General features: G+C 36.7%; 1 protein-coding gene across 2 annotated transcripts in view; it reads right to left on the reverse strand.

Annotated features, from left to right (window-relative positions):
- Window positions 1–4,389: 4,389 nt before the first annotated feature.
- pard3ba (par-3 family cell polarity regulator beta a) overlaps window positions 4,390–26,370 on the reverse strand; it is a 143,978-nt gene continuing 121,997 nt past the window's right edge. For both annotated transcript variants that reach the window (XM_052545471.1, XM_052545470.1), the window contains 2 exons: window positions 16,055–16,125; window positions 4,390–6,433 (listed from right to left, as the gene is read on the reverse strand). In XM_052545471.1, coding sequence (XP_052401431.1) covers window positions 6,073–6,433; window positions 16,055–16,125 — 432 coding nt within the window. In that variant the 3' untranslated portion in view covers window positions 4,390–6,072. The remainder of the gene's footprint in view (window positions 6,434–16,054; window positions 16,126–26,370) is intronic.

Here is a 26,370-nt window from a genome sequence, read left to right on the forward strand (position 1 = left end):
CCAGAGCTTTCAAACATGAAATGATTCGCCCGATACAGCCCGTATCTGTTAGCAAAGGCTGGCGTTTTGTTACAGGAAGTGTTTCAGGCTGTTTTTAAAGTCTCTTTCAGGAATTGTTTGGGAAATGAGCCCTGAAATCACACAATTCCACTCCTGACCGGCCAATCGTCTGCCAGCTGGAGAAGAAAACGAGCGCGCAACGTGAAATCAAACTTGTGAAATCGGTCAAGATCACAGTAGCAAGTGTGACCTCAGAGTTTATTTACGCTCTGCCAGTCCCAATTAGACAGTAATTGCACGTCTTAACGAGAAAGAGACATTTCTCAGCTGTTAACGAATTCTTCGGTCATCTGCGGCTGTGCAGCTTTGGTGCTCCATTCCCGGCAGTGCTTTGACTCGGTACCAGGCCGTTTGGAATTCTCCAGCTGGAATCTCTCATTGGATCAGCGTGTCGGTTTCTACAGTAACTGTATATGCGGCGACGGATAATTCTGGAATGCAAAAACACAGAGCGAGAGAGAGAGAGAGAGAGAGAGAGAGATCCATCAGTGTGATTCATGAGGGGCTGCAGAGGTCTTGTCCAAGAACTATGATTTAATTGAAGGCACACACACACACACAAGCCTGTATCGCTTCATTTTCAGAAATGTCCATTCCTGGTTATCCACCGAATGAGTCAGAAGAAAAAGCTGCAAGTTCAGTGCCCACATTAATCAATATTTTCTGAACTGGTTGTTGTTGGGTGGTTATCCATCCTGAGCGAGTCTGCAGAAATATATCAACTGATGAAGTTAGCATAATTTAGACTGCTAACAATGTTATATGAGTCTGGGCAGTGATCATCAATCTCTTACCCAGGACATTTTCAGTTTCTAATTTGAATTTGTGCCATTTTTATCAAAGCTCTACCCCGGCACTGTACAATATAAGGGTGATATTGTAATGTCAATTCATTTAGCTTTCGTTTTGTTAGGCTTATGGAAATGTATAGGTCATTCAATTTGGAAAAAAGCACAAAGATCATGTTTAAACCAGTAAAATAATAAATAACAATAATAAATAGAGTAATTCCAAGAGGGTCCTGGCACCACGGTGCACGGGCCCTAACACAATGACTTAGTTATAACACATGGTACTGGTATGGTACTGAATGACTAACACAGTCACATATAAAAATGCTATTGAAATCATAGCACACTATACTTCAGAGAATATCATGATGGTACATACTGAAAATAAATTATGTAATGGTAACGTATCCAAAAAAACATGGTAGTACAATGGTACTTGTTAAATAAATATTTTAACCTTAAAATTGGAATTTATGTATGCATTTACTAAACACTTTTATCCAAAGCGACTTCGAACACCCAACCTTGCGCTTGCTACCGCAATGCTCTACCACTTGAGCTACAGGAACAGCGATTGCAAAAGTACTTATTATTTTATTTTTTATTTAATTATTGTACTTAAATTTACCCTACAAGATTAGCTGTGGCGGTACCATGGTACAGTTATGGTATCCGATGACAATACCATGATATTTCCATAGTACTTCAAACCAACTACTTCTAATAATATCACAGTATTACCATTGTACATGTCCAAAAACCATGTTAGCACCATGGTAATTTTGGGTAAATGGTAATACCATGCAACTGAATGATTACCACATTCATATCCCATAGTACTGAAATTATACCTTAAAAAATATCAGGGTACATATTGATAATAAAAAAATGGTATTGCCACAGAACGATATCCAAAACAGTAATATCATGGTCCTACAGCTTTGGACAGTAAATGTCCAAACAACATATTAGTAGCATGTTAGCTTTGGGTAATCTGAGATGTATCACGGCACTGAATGAACTTAGAATATCATGATATTACCACAGTACCATGTCGAAAGCAACTGATATTACCATGGTACTTCTTGTGCAAGGAAAAATAGCAGAACAGCATTCCCAAGCCCAGTGCCAATACAGTGAGTCTTAGATACACATCTCTTGGCTGTCGGCCGCGGCTCTTAGCACTAAGCTAATAGGAGCGTTCCTTTTATCATGATGCAGGAACCCGATACTGCGGATGAAATGTGGGGCACGAGCAGCCTGCGCTTCTCTGTCAACCAAAACACCTGGCATCACCCTTGAGCGGCCCATGCCAGCCGGTCAGCTGAGGAAGGTCATTAGCTGTGTGTGTGTGTGTATGGAGTAATATAGATCGAAATGAAGCTTCATGTCATGCTAAAGGAGTACTGACTTTACTTCTGATCCCACACCATGCTTCTTCATGAACACGTGTTCATTCATAATGTGAACTACAGCTTCTTCATCACCAATGATCAAAATTATATACTCACGTTTACATCTATATATATCTATCTATCTATCTATCTATCTATCTATCTATCTATATATATATATATATATATATATATATATATATATAATTGTAATTCATATATTTGCAGTTCCATTATAACTATATTTATAAGACTTATAATTTTTAACTATACTATAATCTTTCATCAAAGTTGTGCGAAAATCTAAATGCGTTCTTGTCTAACTGTTTTGATCCACTTCAAACGTTGAGTGCTGTATGTACACACAGTCTTCATATATTTTCTGCTTGGCCAGTTACAAAAAAATACAATTTATACACTTATATATGTACGTGTTGAACCTACTGTATGAATCTGCAGGAAAATTCCAGTGAATTCTGTGTGTCTGTGGGAAAAGGATGCAAGGACAGTTACTCATTTGAGCCTGTTTATACTGTATGATACTCATGATTGAACAGTACTTGGACAATGGCAGAATTGCAGAAGGAATGGAGAAAACTACAGGATTTATGGGTCAAAACTAAAGCAGGCCAGATGTCTTTGTTTTTTCGCTATAAAACAGGTGTGCTCTTAGCAATTACATGATGCAGTCGTAACTGAAGGCACTTTCAGGTGAAGGGCAGGTCAGTGCTTTCCTCTTCCAAACACTCTCTTCTGAGGCTCTGCTGATAACGTCTCACTGGAGTCTCTTATAATGGCAGTATAATGAAATGAGCAAAATCCACTCAACTGGCAAGATTAGCTCGGGTACGAGACTTGCCAATGAAAGGAGGGGACATAATTGAAATAAACGAGTGATGACTGTGAAGGACAAGATGACAGAGGGATGAAATGTGCATTTCATTTTCACAGTGAGGTCATCGGGAGCTTTGAGGCCATTACCATATTCCTGTAGGGAATGGCACATCATCATTAGTATATTCAATTCATTTGTTGTATTCGAAAAAATAATAGACTCGGCATCATATTCAACACTTTAATGTACTGAATAACTTGAATAAAGGGTTCATAAGCTACAATCGTACATTATACACACCAAAAACAATTAAATAATAATTATTTAATATTAAAATGAATTTTTTAACAGTCTACATATTGTATATTGTGATTATATTTTAGATTTTTATGTAGTTATTAAGTACTAAAATAACTAAAGTTTATATGTGAAGACACACACACACACACACACACACACACACACACACAAATAAAATAAATAAATAAATAAATAAAAACATTACATTTAAAATGAACAGAAAATCTACAAAACATCTAAATAATATTTGAACTATAATCATATGTAACTAAATATCAATGAGATTTACCTTCAATGAGATACAATACAAAATAATAAAAAGAACTAAAACAATGTGTATCTGTGTATCTATTTATCTGTCTATCTATCTACACACACATGCATGTATATTTAAAAAAAGATTTTATGTTTATATATTTAAAATATTTGTATATAATATCAATTAAATTAATATAAATTAACATGTGTGTGTATATACACACAATATACATAGCAAAACAAAAAACATTTTATTTTGGAGATCAAAATTTTGAAGAGCAGGTAAATGCAGTTGGAGCAAGAAAACGCTCAACGTTCATTGATATCCGTGGCTGGTGGTCCTCTCCTAAATAATGAAGATTAAACTGACATCATCACAGAGTTATTATCTCTCTTTTCAAATTTGATCAACCTTTTGTTCGACAGTGCTCTCACAATTCATTTATCCCCACCTAACATCTCTCGCTCTTGTCATCCACGGGTTAATTAAACTGAAATTCTGTCCAGACATATGCAAACACTTTAATGGCAAATTTCCTAATCAGCAAGATTCCACAAATAGGTCCATTAGGCCCTAATAACTTCAGCACAGCCCTCTGTAGATTCAGTGGTAGAGGATGAATTAGCACTAATCATCAGGAGTAATTATCAGTAATGTTAGATAAGTATGTTCTCTCAGTCATCATTATGAATATGAAGCTATAAGACTGTATAAGACACAATGAACAGCTTCACATGACTCAAGTCATCATCAGTCTGAACCAACACACCACTTTATTTACACAAAAACTTACAGTTTCACTTCAAATAAAAAAGGTACCAAAGTGTCTTAGTTAATAAGAATTAATTTCATTAACATTTTATTCACTCCAAAATGCAGGCCTATTAATTTTTGGTTATTACATACAACATTTGCCTAACTTTAAAAAAGAAAAGAAAAAAAAGAATAAGGTATCAAAACAACAACAACAAAATAATAGTCATCCATGTAATTTGATTTTCACAAATTATGCCGATCAGCATTTTGATTTTCATAAAAATATATAATAGCAAAAACCAAAAACAAATAAACAATCAAAAATGGCAAAATAAAGAAAATTACACAGTTTCTTGTCTCTATTGTTAAGTTTTAAAATAAATTGACAAAAAACACAGCTGCTAATAAAGAAAACAAACGTAAAAATATTAAATATGAAATATAAAAACAAAATCCAAGCAAAATAAACACAAAGATAGTAGATTTTCCATAAACATTGGATGAAAAATGTGGTATAAAAATACAGAAATTAAAATCAACTTTTCAAAGACGAGACAAACACAAGATAACAGCAACTGATTTTTCATACACACCATTTAAAAGTTGATAGAGTAGCATGTGTGTAAAAGGTCAAATCTTAAAAGTAAAACACACAAAACTTCATGTATTCTCAGTATCTATCCAGCCATTTTCCTGTAAACCACTTCATTCAGCCCTTAGATGTGCAAAAAAACTCAACCCAAAGTTCATTGTTTATTGGTTCTTGTAAGATCCTGTTTTGACTGGCAATATATCTCCTATCTACAATAAACGGATCATTTTAAGGATATCAGGAAGTATTGTTTTTAAAGCAGTGATCCAACAACAATGATTGTTCACTACACGAGCCCTGTGTATACAGCGTTTGCACCTACGAGGCAGAATTTACCATCGCACAACTACCATAAAAAGGCTGAAAGGGCAAACAAATACAAGGAATGTAAAAACCTCAACCTAATGTAAAAAAGAAATGTGACATCAAAAGTCAAAACAGTTTGAGATGGTGATATCGGATCAGCTTCTTGTGTAACCTCGTCCGTTTTGGTGTTTTTGGGACTTTACTAAAATCAATCATGGAGGGAGGTAGTTGAAATAGAATATTACCCTCAAAACATAGCATGAAAACACACTTTAGGATTGATTCACTGAGAAAAAAAAAAACAAAAAAAAAAGAAGGCACCCAACAGCGTTCTGAGAACATCAGAGATGTTTTAGGGTAATAAGAGACTATCAATCACATCCTCAAAAAAATGAATGCATACTCATGAGGGGAAGAAACGGCCATACTATCCACAGCAGATCATCATATTAAACACATTTGTGTGGTATAGTGAATTAAATACATGCTAAACATACGTACATACATACAAACTCTATGTGCTTCTGTAAGCTGTAACTTTTAAACCTAACGGACGCTTGTGTAAAATCGACTTGATGTTCAGAACTGATGCTAATTAAGAGGAAAAATGGGGGATATCCGAAACAAATCACTTTAGAAAAAAAAAACGTAACTTCAATTTGGAGTAATCGATGGCTGTGTCAAATGCTTTTTCTTCACATAAGTCTAGGAAAACTAATTAGATTGTTCTTGTAAATGGACACAATTACATAACCAGCACCAACCTACTTCCTCCTCGTCTAGACGGCTCCGATCATTGACTTTTTCTGCCGGGGATCTTGGTATTGTTCATCTCCGTATGGGCCGTAGCGATCAGGACTGGCCGTCCGATAGTTCCCCTGGTTCAGCGTTTCGTATCGCGGTGGTGCTCTGGCACCAGGGTTTGATGGGGGAGGGACGTCCTGCCTCACGGGACCCCTCTGTTGAGCTTGAGATGAGGGATAGTAACCTCCTGTGACCTCCGCGGGTCTAGGCACAGGCAACCGGGCAGATCGTGGAGGATAGTTGTCTTGATGGGTCTCGTAGATGGGGTTGGGGTAATGGACGGGGTCCCTCTGGTTGGCCCAGTTCTGGTTCGAGTAGTCCTCCACTGGCATCCTCCTGGAAAACCAATACCACAGATAATGAAGGATCTAGTAAGGCTAGGAGTAGTTCAGTCAAATATAATAAATCTTTCATTATTTACCCACTGTGTTGTTCCATACACTCTTAAAGATGAAGATTCTAAATAAGGGGTTTCACAGTAATGCCATAGAAGAACCATTTCTGGTTCAACAAAGAACTTTTCAGTGGACAGTTCTTAAAAGAACCATTTTCTCTTAAGCCACGTTTCCACCACTGGAATTTTTCCCAGGAACTAGGGACTAGGCTGGTACTCTTGAGTGTTTCCACTGCAGGAATCAGGATCGAAATAAAATTCTGGGTAAAAAAAAATGCCCCTCAGAAAGTCTCTGCTGGCGAGGTAGTACTTTTTCAAAGTTCTGGAACTTTCGGGGGCGGGACTTGGGCGTTAAACATCCTGATTGGTTGATTTCACGCAGCATTTATTCGGATCATTTTCAAAATATTACTGTTATTGTGTTATGAAATGTAATTTTAAAAGTATTTCAGGCAAGAATGTAGTTGTTTAAAACAGAAATGTGCGATTTATTTATAAAGAAATCGCCTATATAAAAATGTGTTTCACCGAATTCGGAGACGGTGAGCTCCACATGATCAGTGGGAACTCAGTGCTTATGTATCCGCCGAGAAGCAGCCTCACCTCGGCTAGACCTTCTGATGTGTGCCACTGGCTCTGATGTATCTTTAGTGGTTAAACAAAATATCATTTGTTTTGGTAAATCTAACAGGTAATCTTTGGTCTGTATTCAATTTATCTATATGTTAAAATGTTTCCTGGTACAATTGTTCCAGGTAAATTCAGTGGAAATGCGACGATAGTATGAAGGACATTTAAAGGGATAGTTCACCCAAAAATTTAAATTCTCCCTCGTGTTGTTCCAAACCCATAAGACCTTTGTTCAGGTTTGGAACACAAATTAAGATATTTTTGATGAAATCCGAGAGCTTTCTGACCCTGTATAGACAGCAATGCAACTGACATGTTAAAGCCCCAAAAGGAAGCAAAGACATTGGTAAAATAGCCCATTTGACATGAGTGGTTCATCTGTAATTTTCGGAAGCTACAAGAATACTTTTTGTGCGCAAATGGAAAATCATGCCTCATTTTTGGTGACATTTTATCTGAGAGCTGCAGAAAGGAGAGCTTTTCTGATTTTTTTTTATTTTTATATATTTCCACCTGTTCTTCTCAAAGCTGTAATATGACTTTAAAAGAAATATGAGTCTTACAGTGGTTTAATGGTGCATTTTGCCCTTTTTGAGATTCACTGATGTGGTTAGGGTTTTAAAATTCTCTGGCATAAATAAAACAGCATATGGGTGTGGAACAACATGAGGGTGAGTAAATTAGGGCAATTTTCATGGTCAACATATCCATGCTGCTCTGTAGCACAACCTGACGACCAGCATGGTTCTTCTGAAGTTGGTTTACTAAAGAAGTCTTGCTGGTTAAGCTAGTTAAGAAGCCTTGCAAGGAAACCAGAGCACCATCAGCCCATGCTAGTGAACTCGACAGGATCTAACCGTTGGGTATAGGTCAGTTTGGGCTTGAAATAATGAAAAAAAAATAAAATAAAATTACAGGGTGGATTCACATCCAAAACAGATTTTAGCAGGGAACACTGATGCAGACAGTTTAGTTCTGGTACAGAAGGTAAACAGCATTTAAACCCCAAAACTGGAATACGTAATAATGTGTAAACAAATTAAACATTTACATTCACTTACAGAGACACAATCCCTGCGATTTCGCAGAAAAATGACTGCACTGCTTACCATTTTCAAAGGAGTCATGTCATTTGCGAATAAATAAAAAACGAAAGAGCCTGTTGTAGGCAGTCTGGGAAATTAAGCCAAACAAGATAAAAGCTGCGGCTACAGGAGGACCAAAGAAATGAATAAATTAAAGCCTAAAGCAGGGGTCTTTACAAAACTACATGAATAAATGGAGGGCATCTATAGATTGAAGGGTAATGGATATTACTGTATAAGGAAGAAAAAACTGCATTATGCATTTGCATTCTTAGGGTTACAGCATACATTACTTATCCAAATGTTGCATCCGTCTACGATCCCAACCATCCACATGGCCTATAAAAACTAACAAGGGGTAGCAGGCAACCTTTATGTCAAAACCTGTACTGCACAACATGTGTGTGAAGGTTTCATGCGTGCAGCGTTTGATGTTTAATATAGTCCGCTCTAAAGCATGACCGTAGTCCGTTCACCATTTCACCTGCCAAAGTTAGTTACAAACACAGAAGCGTGTGGGTGTGTGTAGACTGTGCACTGTACTGTGAGGTGAGTGTGTGTGTGTGTGTGTGTGTGGTTATAATCCGTCAGCAGCGCGTGTAGTGTGTCTGTCAGCTCTGACCACCCAAGAACAACTGAAACAGAAATACTGCAGTCTTGAGCCTAAACAGTGTGTGTGGGTTCGTTTAAAGGCTGGAGACAGATAAAGGCCAAACATAGCCAGACTCAAGACTCCAGACTAATATTACTAATGTTTCATTTTGCTTTCAGAGAGACTGCATCGATAGCACTCATAACACAAACGCTTCTATAAAGAGTAATATGTTTACAGAGAACTAATAGTTCATAATTGCAGGTGGATTTAACAGCAATGAACACAGTGAAATCTCAGAGTATGAATCCTTAATTATTCACTGTTGATTTTTTAAAACCATTAGAACTGTTTCTAGAAGTTGGACTTCATTAAGTTTTATAAATGTGCACCAATGAATCTCAGATTAAAACAACTGTCTTCTCAAAAAACAAAATTAAAAAGGGCTTAATTTCCCAATATCCACAACAACCCTTATAAAGGGGAACAGAAATTCATCTACAAGTTAAGATGTATTGAATATATATATACCCCACTAGAATATGCACAATATACTAGAATATGATATACTGTATAAAACTCACTACCTTGTGTATACAAAAAATCTTTAGTCTTTTCTATCTTTAGAAAATCTTAGGTTTACACCTTAATTCAAGCCATTTTTACATCAAACACAGTGGTATATATATATATATATATATATATATATATATATATATATATATATATATATATATATATATATGTATGTATATGGTGTACATGTAAGTTACACTTGAATGTAAGATAAACAGTTTAGTCTAGAATATACAATATGATATAAAGTAATGCATATATGTAACCCTACAAAACCCTACAATATAAGATATATAAACCATTTTGTCAACGGCATGACATATATACCTCATACACTATAAAAAGACATTAACCTTATTTACCCTGCATATCATTAAATTCACATTAGAATATGATACTGCAAATACACTATAATATATCATATATAATACTTTATAACATATACCCCATTTACACTAGAATATATTCTTTAAAAATCAACTTAGGCTTGAAATTTTATATATACAGACCATTTACATGTTTGATATAAACAATAAATACAATAAAAATATACCTCTGATTAAAGAAAGATTGTTATTACTTCATATAATACATGATAGTTTATATACTCCTCAAAAGCACACAAGTATATGGTATAAATCATGTAATGAATATATATATAGCCTACTGTTTACACTAGAATATTTTATAAATACTGAAATTTATAAGGTACACAGCCCATTTAATCAACAATACATAATGCATACCATGTTTTCACAAGAGGATTTTATATCAACTAAAATTCCCCATTTAGTATGATATATATACCTCACATACACTATTATATATTTATATGTGACACATGACATTTTTATCATTTACACCACAATATATGATGTATACCCCATTTAGACTTGAATATATAACACATACCTCATGCTCACTATACCGTGCGATAAATACAAGGGGCTTCGAGCTGAAGTTAGCGTGCTAGATTGGCCATAATGAGAAATGCCGTGGGTTATAGACTGTGTTCTGGCAGCTGAGGATTAAAGCAGGCTTACACACACTTCTTCATCTCCGCCGGGACCGACACGAACTCTAGCGTGAGCCACTCGCTACAACCGTACCCGACTACTGACCCTGTGATCCAGTGACCCCATGTTAGCCCAGAGGCGTAGGGTCACAGCTGAGTGAGTATGTGTAAGATGGCCAGATGTGTGTAAGTGTCCATAATTACGCATGTGTGAGGGAGTGTAAGAATAAGCACATGTGTTTGAGATCATGTGTGTGTAGGTAAGAGATGGAAGCACTGTATGGTAAAGGTCATGTTTGTGTGTGTGTTATAGCACCACATGTGCTTATTTGAACAACTGCAGGTCAAAGTGTCTTTGAATTCGCATTTATAATATGCAATGGAGAACTCCGGACGGTTTGAGAACGAACAAATGTCCCTGAGCTTGTGTTTGTGTGTGAAATGGACACTACAGCCTGCGGTAGGTGATGTGATTTAAAATACACGGTTAAAAACAAAGTAATGTCAAGCCCTGCAATCCATCTCTCTCACGCTAGCGCTAATCAACACTCAACGCTCGGAGAAACCAGCATGTGTGAGCGAGCCGTCCGCTAACATATTTTCCGCCTTACGACAAGGGAGGAATCTGTTTGCCCGAGCTCCCTGCACCTGCCCAAGACGTTCGGAAGGAAATTCTTCTCTTGGCTTCTAATTTGACCTCAACTCCTGTGTCTTCCCCTAGAGACAGACGTGCACACACAATACCAAACAGCTGGTGGGTGAGGGCGAACAAAGGAGGGTGTGTTGAATTGTAAGTAACAGGATGAACTTATGACCAGTCAATGAGCGAGAATGGATTAATGGACTGACTAAGACTTATGCCAATGTTCGAAACAATAACCTGCAAAATAAACAAGACCAGGAAATGATAGTTTGTACGTAAACGGATAGACCGATGAATAGGTAGACGGACAAATGGATGACAAATAATCAATACATACATGTAGATAGATAGAATAGAATATACAGACATACAGGCACAGACAGACTGATAGGAGGATAGACAGATAGATAGACACAGACAGATACTGTGTTTATCTACCGGACTGGATTAATCTATAGCCAATTATGTGTGTAGAATTGGTTAGATATATTCCATCTTTGGCACTAGTTTCAGACACTAAGGCCGTAGGGAAAAGAGGAGCTGATGGAGGCAGAAACAAAATAAGAGTTTCATTTCCAAACACTGATTTCATTAAGGCTCCTGTGTTTCAAGGCAAACAATGTTAAAGCAGAACACAGTCACTGCGCTTTATTTACTTGGAAGCGAAGCGGCAGCCGCAGCCAAAACCCAATATAAAGCAGAGTGAGATGTCATGAGAGAATGAAAAGAAGTAACAGTGGTTTCTGTTGCCAAGATGAATGAACAAAGAAAAGCACACTCCTTCCTGATAATCTGAATCAAAACATCCTTTTTATAGAGGCAGAACCTCGCCATCTTAAATAAACGAATCCTTTTTAATCATAATTTCACTGTATGTTCTCTAGCAGAGCTGAACGTTCTCAGGAGTGCTGCTTTTATTGGCAGTCGCACAACTGGTGGCTCTCTTGATGCTCTGTTGTCTGTTCCAGCTACATGGAGTCTTCTCTTTAATTTCAATGATTTGGTCTTGGAAACTATTGTTTTAAATGAGCTGTAATTTCAAACACATGCTGAGATGTAAAGATATAAACTGTACCGAGCGCTGTCCGTTCTCAAGCTCTGTTTGCAGACAGTCGTGGTGTTGTGTAACCTTCTGCCTTTGGCTGATCTTTATCCAATCAAATGCAGGCTTAAGACTCAGGCCGATTAGCTGGTGAGTCTGCTGGGATAGAGCTCTTCACCCTAATCCACCTCCTGCTGAGGCTAAACGGTAAAGGAAATTATTCTTTTGTATGCAAATGCAATGACCATATGACGAAAAGCATTTCTAAAGTTTATTACGGTGTTTTCACATAGTGACAAAGGTTACGTGATGTTAAAAGAAGATATTTTTACAAAGATTTTGAGCCATTTGGCAGTAAAACATGGATGTGTTTAATATAGTTTCAGAATTGAATGGTTAACTTATTTTAGTATAAAACAAAATGTTATACTAATAAAATGATATACTACATAATGTAATGCAACTGTGATACAGAGTAATAAAACAAGCCAAAATCCAAAACAATGAAAGAAAACAGAGAATGACCCTAACTGACCGCTTTTCGTAAAGAAACAAAAGCAGAAATACTGTAACGATATATAAAAAAAACGTTTTGTAATGTTTAATTGTGTTTTAACGAAAAATAAATGCAGAGAATTAAAGCGTTTGAAAAGAAATATTGTGAAAACAAACAAAATCGGTGTTAATCAAAGAACTATTTAAATGTGTTTATTCAAATAAAGCAAAGATAAAATTACATTAAAAAAGTGCTAAAATTACTTAATAAAGAATTACTAAAATTTAAAAGCTGAATAGAATTGTTTTAAGAAACAAAACTAAAAATAGATTACAAAAGAACATACACATTTTTTAAAATATAATTAAAAACGTTAACAAATACTATAGAAGTATAACTATACTAGTATACTATAATAGTACGACACTAAACAAAGATAACGATCCTAACAGAACAAAAAACATAAAAATACTGTAATGAAATCTAATGAAACAAAATGGAATTCAGTGTTACGTTAAATAATGAAAGAAATAGAATGCAAGTAGAATGAAACATTTTGAAAAACTAAACACTGTGAAAACAAAACGGTAATAATTTTTAAACCGAAATCAAACACGACGAAACCGAACAGGGAACACAACTTTTCAACAACAGCCCTATACGCAAAAGTTGTGTACAGTCAATGCAACAGAATAAATTTGTAATTTTTTTTTTTTTATAAACTGGATTTTTAGTTATATAAAAGAACCATAACATAAAACAAAACAAAATGTAAGTTTCATTCAAACCAGCAACCTTCTGCTCACCAGCTCTGAGCTTGAACCACTACACCACATCACCATCCTCAGGTCTCGGTGAGAATGCTGCAGACTGACTGATTGTGTGTGACTGCTGCATTATGGCTCCTACAGAGGAACACACTATAAAACTGCTCTCTGTGACAAGAGTGATGTGACATTCTGTTTGATGTGATCGGTTTCAGCCTTGAGGAACTTTCTGAAAAGACTGAAACAAGCACTTTTGCTTCTACTGAGTCATACATACACGCGCAGGAAGAGAGAGAGAGAGAGAAGGCACACAGGGAAATATATGCTAATGTAACGGAGCGCAGTCATTTGAAAGGAAATGGGCCTGAATGAGCACCCTGAGGGAACCACAGCACAAAGTTCAACCCTGAAAAATGTATTTCATTTCATTTAAATAGTCCACTCTTATGAATACATCGGGGCTTCGGGGCGGCACTGCTGCTTCGGGGAGAGCTGGGAGCCGCAGGGGGGCTGAGGTGGGAGTTTATTTTTGGCGAAAAAATATCAAAACAAGATGTGGCGCTTGAGAAAAGTACAAATACATAATTTCATATGCAAAGGAAAACTTTGTTCAACTCGCTCTTATGTCTCATTTGGAGGTGTTTTACAGGTCTAAGTTCTTGAAAATATGCTTTGATGTGGATTTGGGTGGATTTCGAATAGGACTGAAGCTCCAAATCTAGATAAATTATATGATAAAGTCCAAGTAGATTATTACCATATATGACATATCTACTCTACTAAGATACTTCAAAGAATACCATGATTTAACTCTGGTCTATAAAAAAAAAGTAAAAAAAAAAGGTACTTTTGTTGGTATTCCTTAGCATTTAGGTCCACAAGATCTCAAAATGCAGTTTTAACCCACTTCAAGTAGCTTTCCACCAAAAAAGAAACCTAAATAGAGAAAACAGTTTATGCTAATGTCTCTTTCTTGTGATTATCTTGCGAACATCATTAGGAAATATTTATTTATTTATTTTTGCATTTGAAATTTTTTTTGGACATATCTGGTGCCGACAGAAGCTAAGAAGACATTTTTCAGAATATTGGTGTTCAAACAATATAAGATCCCATAAAATGTCTAATTTTATGAACAAAAAATTATTTTCAAAACATCTGATGATGCCAGAATGTGTGTTCTTGGGTGAAAAACCTTTATTTAAAAACAAAACTAAATGCTGCTTTGTTGTTCGTCAACTACTGTTATTTTGTTCGATGTAGTGGACATATCCATGAATTGCAAGACATCAATGATGTCACTGCACTTTAAAATTATCTATATAATAATCAGAGTGCCATTAGATTTAAATATGTGACCCAAAACCATTTTACTTACACTAGCTATGTTTCCATCTAAAAATGCGAATTTAACATATGCAGAACTGGAACATCGTATAAAACATTGTGAATAAAGCACAGTTTCCATCCAACGAGTCAAAGAGAACAAAATCGTCATTTTCTGACACTAAATATCTCTATAAAACTAGAAGAAGCCACTGAATATAAAAAATTGTAATATGTAAAAAATTACTTGTGGTTCAGACAGAGCAGATGTAATAAATGTGGTTATTGCTTTTAGAGGTGGATGCCTGCTGTTTGGGAAGGCAGTTATGGAAGACAGTAATTACCGTATTTTCCGGACTAGAAGTCACTCTTTTTTTTCATAGTTTGGCTGGTCCTGCGACTTATAGTCAGGTGCGACTTATTTATCAAAATTAATTTGACATGAACCAAGAGAAATGAACCAAGAGAAAACATTACCGTCTAGAGCCACCAGAGGGCGCTCTATGCTGCTCAGTGCTCCTGGAGCCTCTCCCTGAAAACAGAGAGCGCCCTCTCTTGGTTCTTGGTTCTAAATAAATGCGACCTATAGTCCAGTGTGACTTATATATGTTTTTTTCCTCATCATGACATATTTTTGGACTAATGCGACTTATACTCCGGTGCGAAAATACGGTATACAGAAATACTTTTCAGAAACAACATATAGATGCTGTGAACGAGATCGGTCTGCTGGTTTTTCCAAGTTATCCTATCTCATAGCGCAAAGTCACATGACTTTTTCAATGCACATGGTGGAATTTATTTGGTAAATGTGTTTCCATCTTAGTTTATGCGCATTTTTTTTCATATCGGATAAAAAGTTGATCCTACTCAGTTGTGCGTAAATATTTTTTTAATGCACATTTTTAGAATTTAAGTGCATCTTGGGGTTTCCATCCAGCAGTTTTTTATGCTATAATCCAAAATATGCATAAAAATATGTGGATGGAAACATAGCTACTGTGAGCTACCAATATTCTGAAGGCCACAGTTGAGCCATGTCATTTCTGTGTATGTTCCTGAAGGAGAATGATTGAAGCACTTAAGAATCTGGGATGTGAGCCAGAATAGCATTCCCAGCTTCCTGTCTGGATCCCGGTCCTCTGAGAGCAGATCAGGTGAATATTACGGGATGAGAAAAGCACTCGGAAGGCAAACACTCATGATTTAATTAGGGGGCTGAAAGAGGATTAAACTGAGCGTGTGTGTGAAGGAAGGGAAGTCCCCTCCACCTTCCCCAGTCTTGTTTTGTTGACTCTCTGGATCCAACAGAGCCACATATGTCCAGCATATGGTACAAGGACATGCAAACCTAAGCACAAGAGAAAATACACACACAAACGCAGGCTTACCTGGGCACGGAGGCGTACAGTTGATCAGAGTTGTTGTATCTGGGGACCATTCGTAGATCAGGCCCTCTGATCTGTGGAGCACAGAGAAATCGAATTAGATTGTCACAATCTAATGTGACATTTAGATGTGGTTTTAAAGGTGAAGAGTGTAATTTCAACAACTGGAAGAAAGCATTAGTGACTATAAAAACCAGTGCATCATGAAAAGAATGTTTATACTTCATTTGTCTGTGTTTTTAATGTAAAAATGTGAAGAGACACACATATAAGATTTGCACTTATATACACAACCATTCAAAGGTTTGTGTTCTCTTGATCTAAGAGGCAATAAAAAAAATAAAATAATACTATAAATATTTTTACAGTTTTTGTTTTCTATATTAAATGTATTTTAAGAGGTAATTTTTTCCTGTGATGGCAAAGTTGAATTCCCAGCATCATTTCTCTATTACGCCATTATTACTCCGCTACATATCATTATCAGTGTTGAAAGCAGTTGTGCAGCTTAATTATTATATATTTTTGTCTGGATTCTTTGGCAAAAAGAAAGTTCAAAAGCAAAGCATTTATTTAAAATAAAATCTTGTAACATTTTAAAAGTTTTTACTGTCCCTTTTGATCAATGGAATGTGTTATTGCTGAATAGAAGTTTAGATTTCCAAATTCCTGAGCAGCAGCATACAAGAAGAAATCTGTTTACATGAAGAGTGAAACCAATAGGCTTTTGTTTAACAGGTTTATGACTTGGGAAAAAAGTTAAATATGTTTAATCCTAACCTTAAACAAGTTTGAAATCTGGTTCCATTGACTAGTCGCGGTGTCTCACATACCCTACAATGTGGGACTTTTTGTTGCTGAAAACTCAAACTCCGATTTAAAACATCAAAAGGCGATAAGCTTGAGAGTTGTAGTGTGCATTGAAGCTAGAATATGTAATGAAGATAGATCAATTCACATCATGTCTGTATGACGACTATAAATCAGGGAGAGCAAGAGAGGGAGAAAGGAGTAAACAAGAGACACAAATGATGCAGCTTGACTGATTTAGTGGAGAAAAAGAGGTCAGTGTCTTCAGAGAAAGTCTTCATGACCATTTTCCTCACCCTCTGGGTGTAATATTACCCCATCCCCCCATACTTTATAACGTTATACTTAATATATGCAGGATTCATGAATTACCCCGTTTAATACTATAATTACTGTCAGTATGAGCTATTAACTTCAAGTTAGCACGACCCTCAAAGTGCAGAACACAAACAGCCAATGACAAAGATGTTACTTGATTTTTAATGCATTTTCTTGCCTCTGCAAACATGAAGGCAAATTGGTTGCATTATCTTCCCATTACATCTCCAATGGTTTTGTTATGAGGACAATGAATAATTAAAGCTTACGCGACTATTCCAAGACTTTGCAAGCTTGGGTAAGAGAAATAACTTGTGTTAGACACACATGGCAGGGTTTAACAGTAGTCTCATATGACCGCAGTGGGATTGTGGGAGTGCTGTGTGTGGCAGCTCCTGACAGATGAAGGTTAGAGGCATTATGTAAAGAAGGGCAGCTCATTTCTGGGGACTATGTGAGGAAAATGGTGGCATTTGTCTCAATGAGGCATTTATAAGTGCACGTCCTCCCGCGTGTAATGGCGGCCCTGAGCACTACCCTGCATGCTAAGTGTGATCTTTAAACACAAAGGTGTCTCGCAGGGATCGAATGTCAGCGAGAGTAAGAGAGAGAGATGACGAAGTGCGTGCGGCGTAAAGGTCACATTTAGAGAAGCAAGAGATGATTGTGGGAATGATAGACCGCTGGGCACGCCAAATGATCAGAACGATAAGCAATTCCTCGCTTTCCTCTGGTCCTTTCATTCTTTATTCTGTCTACTCTGGACGTACAGGTGATCAGTCATGTGCTTATTGTCACAGATGGAAATATTTATTCTGTCTCTTCTCTCTCCAACTTTTCTTTCTCCACAGATCAGATCGCACTATTGGGAGCAAAGACCCAAGTTTCCAATGTAGAGGTCAAGCTATATTTAAAATATTGGAAAATAACACATATCATGAAATAAATGCATGTATTTAAGTAATAAAATGGCTGGATGTTTAAATGCTACCGTGTTGCTTCCTTATAGGGCCGGTTATTACAAAACACCAGAGACTCCAGCGATTTTTGGATCCTCCACATTACCCACGTGTTTCTCTTCACTGCCCACAGATGTTATCTCGGGCACAGGCGATTGATCTTCAGCGGGTAATTAGCATTTTAGGCAGAAAGGACAAGACGTGGGCTTGCTGCCAGACGCTTGACTCCAATTGAGAGAGAGAATTTGAAACTTTGCCACGACAGGCTTGGTGGTCCGGGCGAGTTTTACCCTGTGGGGTCAGAAAGGATCGACAAAACCTGCTCAACCCTGTTAAACCTCACCACAAGGTGGGGGGTAGGGGGCAATGGGGTACCATGGCAACCATGCTGCCAAAAACCAGTTGAGTCTTTGCGGTGCTGTTATCAGATCAAAACGGCTGTGTGGACGGATGAAGGAATCGTGCTCTGCTGTGAATGCTGGGAATCTGAGAAACGTGCATGTTACACCAGTGAACTCGACTGAGACTGCAAACACTCGCCACAACAAATATGCAACCGTTTACAAATAGGCATACGCCACTCATGCGTACAGATGCAGGGAGATTAGACGCATGCGTTTGAGGAGTTTGATTTAACGCAGAGAAGCACATGAAAAGCATGAAGGACAAGGTCACCTAAAAAAACCTACAAATATATGCAAAGATGCTTGGCAATAAACATCTATACTACACATAGTAATTGAATAATATACAATTTATAAAATGCCAAAAAAACATTGTATCCATACAATTAAATATATACTGTATATACACACCACCTTAAAAAAAAAAAAGATTTGTTACATATATATATTTTTTTGTTTTGTTTTGTTTTTTTTAAAGTAGTATCTTATGCTCACCAAGACTGCATTTATTTGTTAAAAAATCCAGTAAATACAGTAATATTATGAAATATTATTACAATTTAAAATAACAGTTTTCTATTTGAATATGTTCTAAAATGTAATTTACTCCTGTGATGCAAAGCTGAATTTTCGGCATCATTACTCCAAGGCTTCAGTGTCTCATGATTCTTCAGAAGTACTTTTAATATACTGATTTGCTGCTCAAACATTACTGGCTTTACAGTTCCGTTAGGACAATTTAATGCATCCTTGCAGAATAAAATTGACATTTCCTTAAAATAAATCAGGAATGGTGGTGTATTATACGCATGTTGGTTGTGTATTAGACAAACGCACATTCCACTAACTTGACGGGAGCAAATTTAAAGTCCTCAGTAACTTTTGTTCTTTATCATTACTTTTTGGTAATGAGATTCCATTGATTTGGGCTCAGAGTCAAACTTTATTCCAGAGGGAAAAGACAGGATAGAAGTTTTGTGGTTGGACTCCAACAAGCTTATCACACTTCTCAACAAACACAAACTGTGCTCAGCATTTGCCACAAGAAACTCAAGCTGTGAGCAATGTCCCCAAACCTCTGCTGTGCTTCATCACTTCGGCTGAGTGTGTGTGTGTGTGTGTGTGTGTGTAGCAGACACTTCACCGGACACGCTTATTTTTATACACCACAGCTAGGAAAGCAAGTAAAACTGCCTGGCACTTCATTATAAAATAAGAGCACATTTTCCAAATATAAAAACTACAGCTTCTTCTCCAGCTCGTTGATGTTGAACTGCATTGTGGTTGTGAATAGGATGCAGAAATTGCAATTTGAAAATAAGGAAGTGGAATAAAGATTTGAAAATAAATAAAAAACAACTTGGAATAAGTGTATTTTAAACTATTATAAAAAGTCTATAAGTTTAAGATTCAGTTCATAAAAATAGACTGATCTGTTTAAAATGTTACCAAGATTATTATTTTTATTAAATATATTTATCAGTAAATTATACTGATAATTCCAATAAAAATTTCATGTGTTTAAAGAAAATCCAGAAATTTATTTAACTGCTATCAAGCTATTTTTGTTTATTTATTAATTAAGTTTTAAAATTGTTGGAGTTGTATAGTCCTTATAGAGAGATAGACCTGTTTAAAATCTCACCAAGACACATTAACTTAAATGTATATATTTCTTTATATTTAGTAAATGAACTTTCAATTTACATAAGATCACTTAATTTCCCAGAATTCCATTACCTACTGAATTTTTCCAAACTGTATTTTTTTTTTTTTTTAACCAAGTTATGAAAACATACTGTGAAGCTGCTTGGAGGTTGCAGGTTTTTATGACTCCCGATTTAGTAAGTGTTTATTTAAACAAATCATCTACTGAACACAATATCTTGGTTTAGTTTGGTTTAGATGAGGCTCATTTAGTTGGCAAAGCTTTAGTTCAAGTCACTGTTTAAAGTCACTGCAAGGTAGACAGGTTACTTTTTTCAAAGTTTCCACCAAGTCGTTACTGTACTCCACTTCAGTGCTAAAACAAACATGTCTTAAACTGGCCGTGATTCTATCGCTGATGATTCTCTCCCTAGCGTCTCCATGGCCATGGTGTGTGTGGTATTCTGATCTTTGATGTAGTGCTGTCATGGCCCAATGCCCTCTAACGTGCCCTGAGAAACCATGGTCGTGCCGCCCAGACGGCCCAGGCTTGTTAGCAGCAGATGGTGGAACCATTTTGAGAGGGTAATTTAGACACAAGGTTGTAGGAGGCTGGTCATGACCTCTTCATGTATCGAGCTCAACTCAGTGCAAGAGAGCTGCTTTTGCCATCTAGCACTCAAGTGATGTGTGACCCACTGTTTGTATGACATTACACATGAAACTTGACTGGATATGACATGAATAGACTTGTCCTTTAATTAACATCAACTACATTTTCTTTGATTGTAACACTGAACATTATACAGAACAACAATTCCATGCAAAACCACACAGAAGTGGTGCTTCTGAATCAATCCGTGTCGCAGAATGAACCGGTTGAGTGATTCAATAACTTGAAAACTTGAATAAATTAAAAAAATTAGCAACTTATATATATATATTTATTAAGAAGCATAATAAGACAAATAAAACAGAGATACAAATTAAACTCATTTTTCAGATTACAGCAGGTTTTACTTAACATGTATACATTTATTTAACATCTTTTGTTGGTTAACATTAATGACAGATAGGTATTTATTTGGAATGCTGTTCTCTTAAAATGGAAAGCATACATGTTCACTTAATCCATAACCTACTGTATTTACTTGAGGTACTCTACACGATAAACATTTGGACTGTTGTGTGTATTTGAATGCTGAGAACTGATCGTGTGCTGTATATGAGAACTGAGGAAGTGGAGCATGCACGCGCGAGAGAGAACATTTATGAGCACGATTCCACCTATCCCGCCTGCACTAACTTTAATTTAATCGAAAAATTGTGACTCCCGAAAAAAACTGGACGTCTGGTTACCTATCCCTATCCCTTCGGGTGCTGAGGCCATTGTTTCAGATCGCTAGTTTGCATTTTATTAGTTTATCCATCCACTGCTGCTGCTATACTTACTAGATATGACAACGGCCCTTATCCGATCGCAACCCAGTGACAAACACAGGGACAATAGCCTATAGGATGGATTTTGAATGTCCTCAAAATAACATTATATTCCAGTCTCGTGTAGTTAACGAAGACGCGGCATAAATTTCTTTATAATTTCGTCATCAGATATTATTTTTACCTCGTCAACGTCTCATCTTAGTCAAGGGAAAAATGTTTGTTAACGGATATTTTTCATCGTCGTCTCGGTTAACAAAATTAACACTGCTGCTAAGGCATTCTCCATGAGTTCTTGGGTGTTGTAGATAGTTGCTAGGAAGTTCTGTGTGGTGGTTGGTGTGTTTTTCATGGGCATTACTAGGTGGTTGTTAATTGGTAGCTTCTAGAATGTTGATAAGGTGTTGAATACGGTTGCTAGTATGTTCTATGTGGTTGTTTGGATATTCTGAGGGATTGCTAGGGCATCAATAGGTGGTTGAATGGTTGTTAATAGTTGATTTCTAGGGTGTTGCAGATGTTTGCTAAAATGTTATAAGTGATTTTAATACGTGTTTTTTAATAATTTGTTGCTAGTGTGTTTGTGGTGCTTGTTTCTGGATGATTCTAAGTTTTTGAGTAAATCTGTTAAGTGATTCAATTAAGTTCCGAAATGAATCCATATTTTAGAATGCAAAGTAATTCATCGAACCAGTTCTTGATTAAGTGCTTTTGAATGAATCAGGTGAGTGATTCAATGATTGCTTGCTTGCTTCATTTCTGAATGGCTCTGTGTTTGACACCTTTCGACTGTATAAAAGAAAAAAAGAAGAAAATGTTAGGGAAGTCAAAACTGTATTAAAAGCTTTTTATGAATCAAATTTTCTGCTTACTCCTAAACTGCCATAACCCTCCACCAAAGTGCAAAACATTTTTAAGTCCAAATAAAGAATCAGGGACACGGTTATTATTCTGTCCTTGCTCATTTCTCCCCTGAGGTCTCTTGATGGCTCCCTCCCACCGCTCTTTCCTTTTTGTTTTAGTGGCTTCATTCAGATTCCCGACCATGGTTTCCTGCTCTCAAACAAAGGCTACGGCTCTGTGATATGAGTTGGCCTTCCTGCAACACTCGTGTTCGACCTGCCGGTGAAGGTGTGACCTGCTTGCTAGAGCAAAAATGAGTCAAGGCCTGTTGTTCCCAGTCCATCCTTGCATTTCTTGCTTTCCTTCACTCTTAATCTATCTCCGTGAGCTCATGTTGATATGTTTTGACATGCCAAGCACCTGGTTTAAGGATTTGGGATTATTTGTGGGTTCTTTGGAGAGCCACCTAGTCGCTGTCACTCAATCTTTTACACTTGGCCGTCACGGCTGCCCGTCAAGCAGGCGCGTGCGTTTGGAGATGCAGATGCTGGCTTAATTAGACCTGACAGGGCCAGGATGCTCGTCTCAAGCTGTTCTGTTGCGAGGAAGAGAGGATAACAATCAGAATGACAACCGTCTTAATTTTCCATCTTCTCGCTCTCTCTCCTTCTGTCTCTTTTCTTTCGTTCTCTGCATCTGTCCTGTTTCCTCTCTGTCATTGCAAGCTGCTTTTCGCATTTCGCTCTGGATCTGCTGGTCTTGCTTCAGTTTAAAAGTATTAGCATGACTTGTAAAAAAGAGAGATGTGCAATGTATCTACAATACAGCCTAAGCATTGGAGAAGTGTTTTATTTTTGTATGTTGAAACTTTCCCAACTTCATCTCCCAAGTACAGGTCCAGAAAACCATGAAATCACAAAATAAACTTGATCAACAAAAAATGGCACAGGTTGCAACCAAGACATAACCCCGAATTCCTGATCATTTTTAGGAGTAACAACATACTTCCTCTCAAGAAGTCACACAATATTCTGTCCACAGCACAGACCTTTAGGGGTTAGTTCAACAACCCTTAATATAAGCAATAGTGACAGTGATGGTTGCACTAATAATAAATTAATAATTATTCCCGGCATTGGTCAAAAAAATTCTACTGGTTCAGCCCTTTTGTGCGAGTATGAGATCATAGATGAGTTGAGACACACACACACACACACCAGTCTGTAATCCAATTAAATTCTTCTGTTGTTAATGAATCATACCCCACAGTCCCTGCTGTGTTTGCGTGTGTGTGTGCGCGGCTATGCCACATGCTAGTCCTTATGTTGGCCTGAACGTCCTTCTCCATTTCTTCTGTTATTCTGACAGCAATCATTCGTCTTTCTTCTATTCATTTCACATTTTCATTCATCTATTTCTGAGTAAACTGCCACTTTTCAATAAAGAAATGACTTCATGTAATGCACGAACATTTTTTAAATCTTTATACTAGGGCTGCTCTTCTACAGTCACCATTAAGAGTGTCTCCAAGATAAATCACAACATTGAAATTGATAAAGTGGTATGAACAAATCAACAGAAAAGAAAGGTACTGGCTTGTGTATTTAATTTTGATTCAACAAAACATTGCAAATGACAAAAAAACAACAAGCGTTCAATAGAAAACTTCTATTCTATCAAATTCTAAAATGTCAAAATCGGTTGCAAAGCATTTTAAAAGCGTATGTAAGACAAATCTGATTATGACATTTGCGATGCTTCATGAAAGTGGAAGATTGTCTATGGAAAAAGCAGAATGGCTTTTTTGGACCATTCATCAATATAACTAGGGCAAAGTCTGATTACTTTAATTAAATATGTTTAATGCCGGCCATAAATATAGTTTAGATTGGTCTGAATAAGAGTATATTTACATAGCCTAACATTATTCATACAGAATTGTAATGAAAAGTTGAATAATGAAAATGTAATAGCTGAATTTCAAAAGGAATGCAATATGATCTACCACTAAAACTGGGATTATTCATTACACCATGTTTTAGAACACGTGTGATGTCAATTTGCCTCAATGCATTAAAACTGCATGCACTAATTTAGCAAAACCATCAAAATCTCTAACTCTAACCTATGACCATTTAACAAAAACAAAAGTGTTCCATGCAAGGAAGATCAGACACTGGACACGTCACTTTCCTTCCAGCACCAGAGCTTCTATTTTTCAACCAGTCGTTCCTGGAAATTCTCAATGAAGTTGGCTTTTTTAGCAGATGTGTGTAATCATATAAACTATAATTGTAAACTTTGCTGAGCCCTGGACACAACCTTCAATCTCTGGAAATGAAGTGCAGGACATCTGGGTGGACGGGAGCATGGCTCCGGGCGCTGTAATGACAGAGTTCAGGGATCCAATAAGTGCGTCTAAAAAAAAAGCCTTGGTTCCAATTTAGATCGAGTTTTTGTTTTAAAGTGGCCCAGAAGAGAAGGCTGACTGTTACTCTTGCCATTTTCAAACCTTGTGATTTCTAGGAGGGATTTATGCGTAATTTTACAATTTTCTCATTTCGGTGGTTCCGTCTTGCTTTTCCCCTTCTTTTCCTACTGTTTCAGCAGGTTTCTATTCATATTTTATTGTCTTTCATGCATAATAAATCTCAAATCTCTCACTGTAACTTTTCATAACATCATGTTGGTTGCCCCATTTGTCTTTTATTATTTTTTTTATGCAAGATGCAAAAAGAGTGCAAAAACTGTTAAAAGGTAGCAAGCAAGCAGAACAAGTGTTTTTAATACTATTTTAACACAAAAACGTACAGTTCACCCAGAAATGAACATTTGTCAGCATCTACATTGCTGCTGACTCACTTTCTTCTGACGAGTACAAAAGACGACACTGGGCAACACTGAACCCCATTAACTCTCCAGTGCATTGCAACTAACTGAAAGTTTAAGTACTAAAACTCTTAAAATGTAATAAATATAGCTACACAGAAATATAAATAAAATATAAAAATAAAATAAAAAAGAAGAATACTATAATAGAATAGTATATAAATAATATTAAAATAAAACTGGTTTGGAGGGACACGAGGGAGAATGATGACAATTGGGTAAATTATCCCTTTAAGGGAACAGTTAAATATAGTTGAACTATTTTTTTCAACATGATAATCATGATTCATCTTTAAAAATAATAAATAGGTGTGCAATTGTCTATTGTTTTAATTGCATTACTCTAGTTAAATTAACTCTAGAGAATATTAAAATCGCTATTGCTGTGGAAAGATAAATCATCTTTGTGGCCTGTCTTATGTTTATGGCTGGAAAGAGAGTGCTAATGAAACTCATGTCTGCGCATCATCAGCATGAATGACAGATTCCCATAATGCAGTGGGAGAAGGCCACCAAATGAGACAAATGCGGGGATCAGACGGCGAGATGTGCATATCTTGCTTCTTTAATGATCCAAAGAGTTATTTATTAATAGTGCTTTAGTTATTTATTAAGCAAAAGATTTGTGGGAGTTTCTGCTGATAAACAGCCCTCGGTTTACACATTAAGACCAAGATGATACTGAGACGTACTGCTGTTGTATAGATGAAAAAAACATGACGCTAGGAGGATTATTGCAGCTGAATTTGCATGTGTGCCCAGCGGTGCGGCGTGTAAGTGCAGGATGTCGAGGGACGGGTCAGATCACTTAAAGCTCTGGGCGACACACACACCCACACAAACTACTACCTAGAGAACATGCTAACTACTCAACATCAGGATCTAAAAATACATGTGGGTTCATGCAGAGCATACCACAAATATAGCAAACCTTCAATTTCATAGCAAACCTTCTCCAAAAAAAGACATAAAGGGGTGGAAATAGAAAGGTGGGGATATATGGAAATAA

Source organism: Carassius gibelio, chromosome B1 (assembly GCF_023724105.1).
Source record: "Carassius gibelio isolate Cgi1373 ecotype wild population from Czech Republic chromosome B1, carGib1.2-hapl.c, whole genome shotgun sequence".
Taxonomy (NCBI): Eukaryota; Metazoa; Chordata; class Actinopteri; order Cypriniformes; family Cyprinidae; genus Carassius; species Carassius gibelio.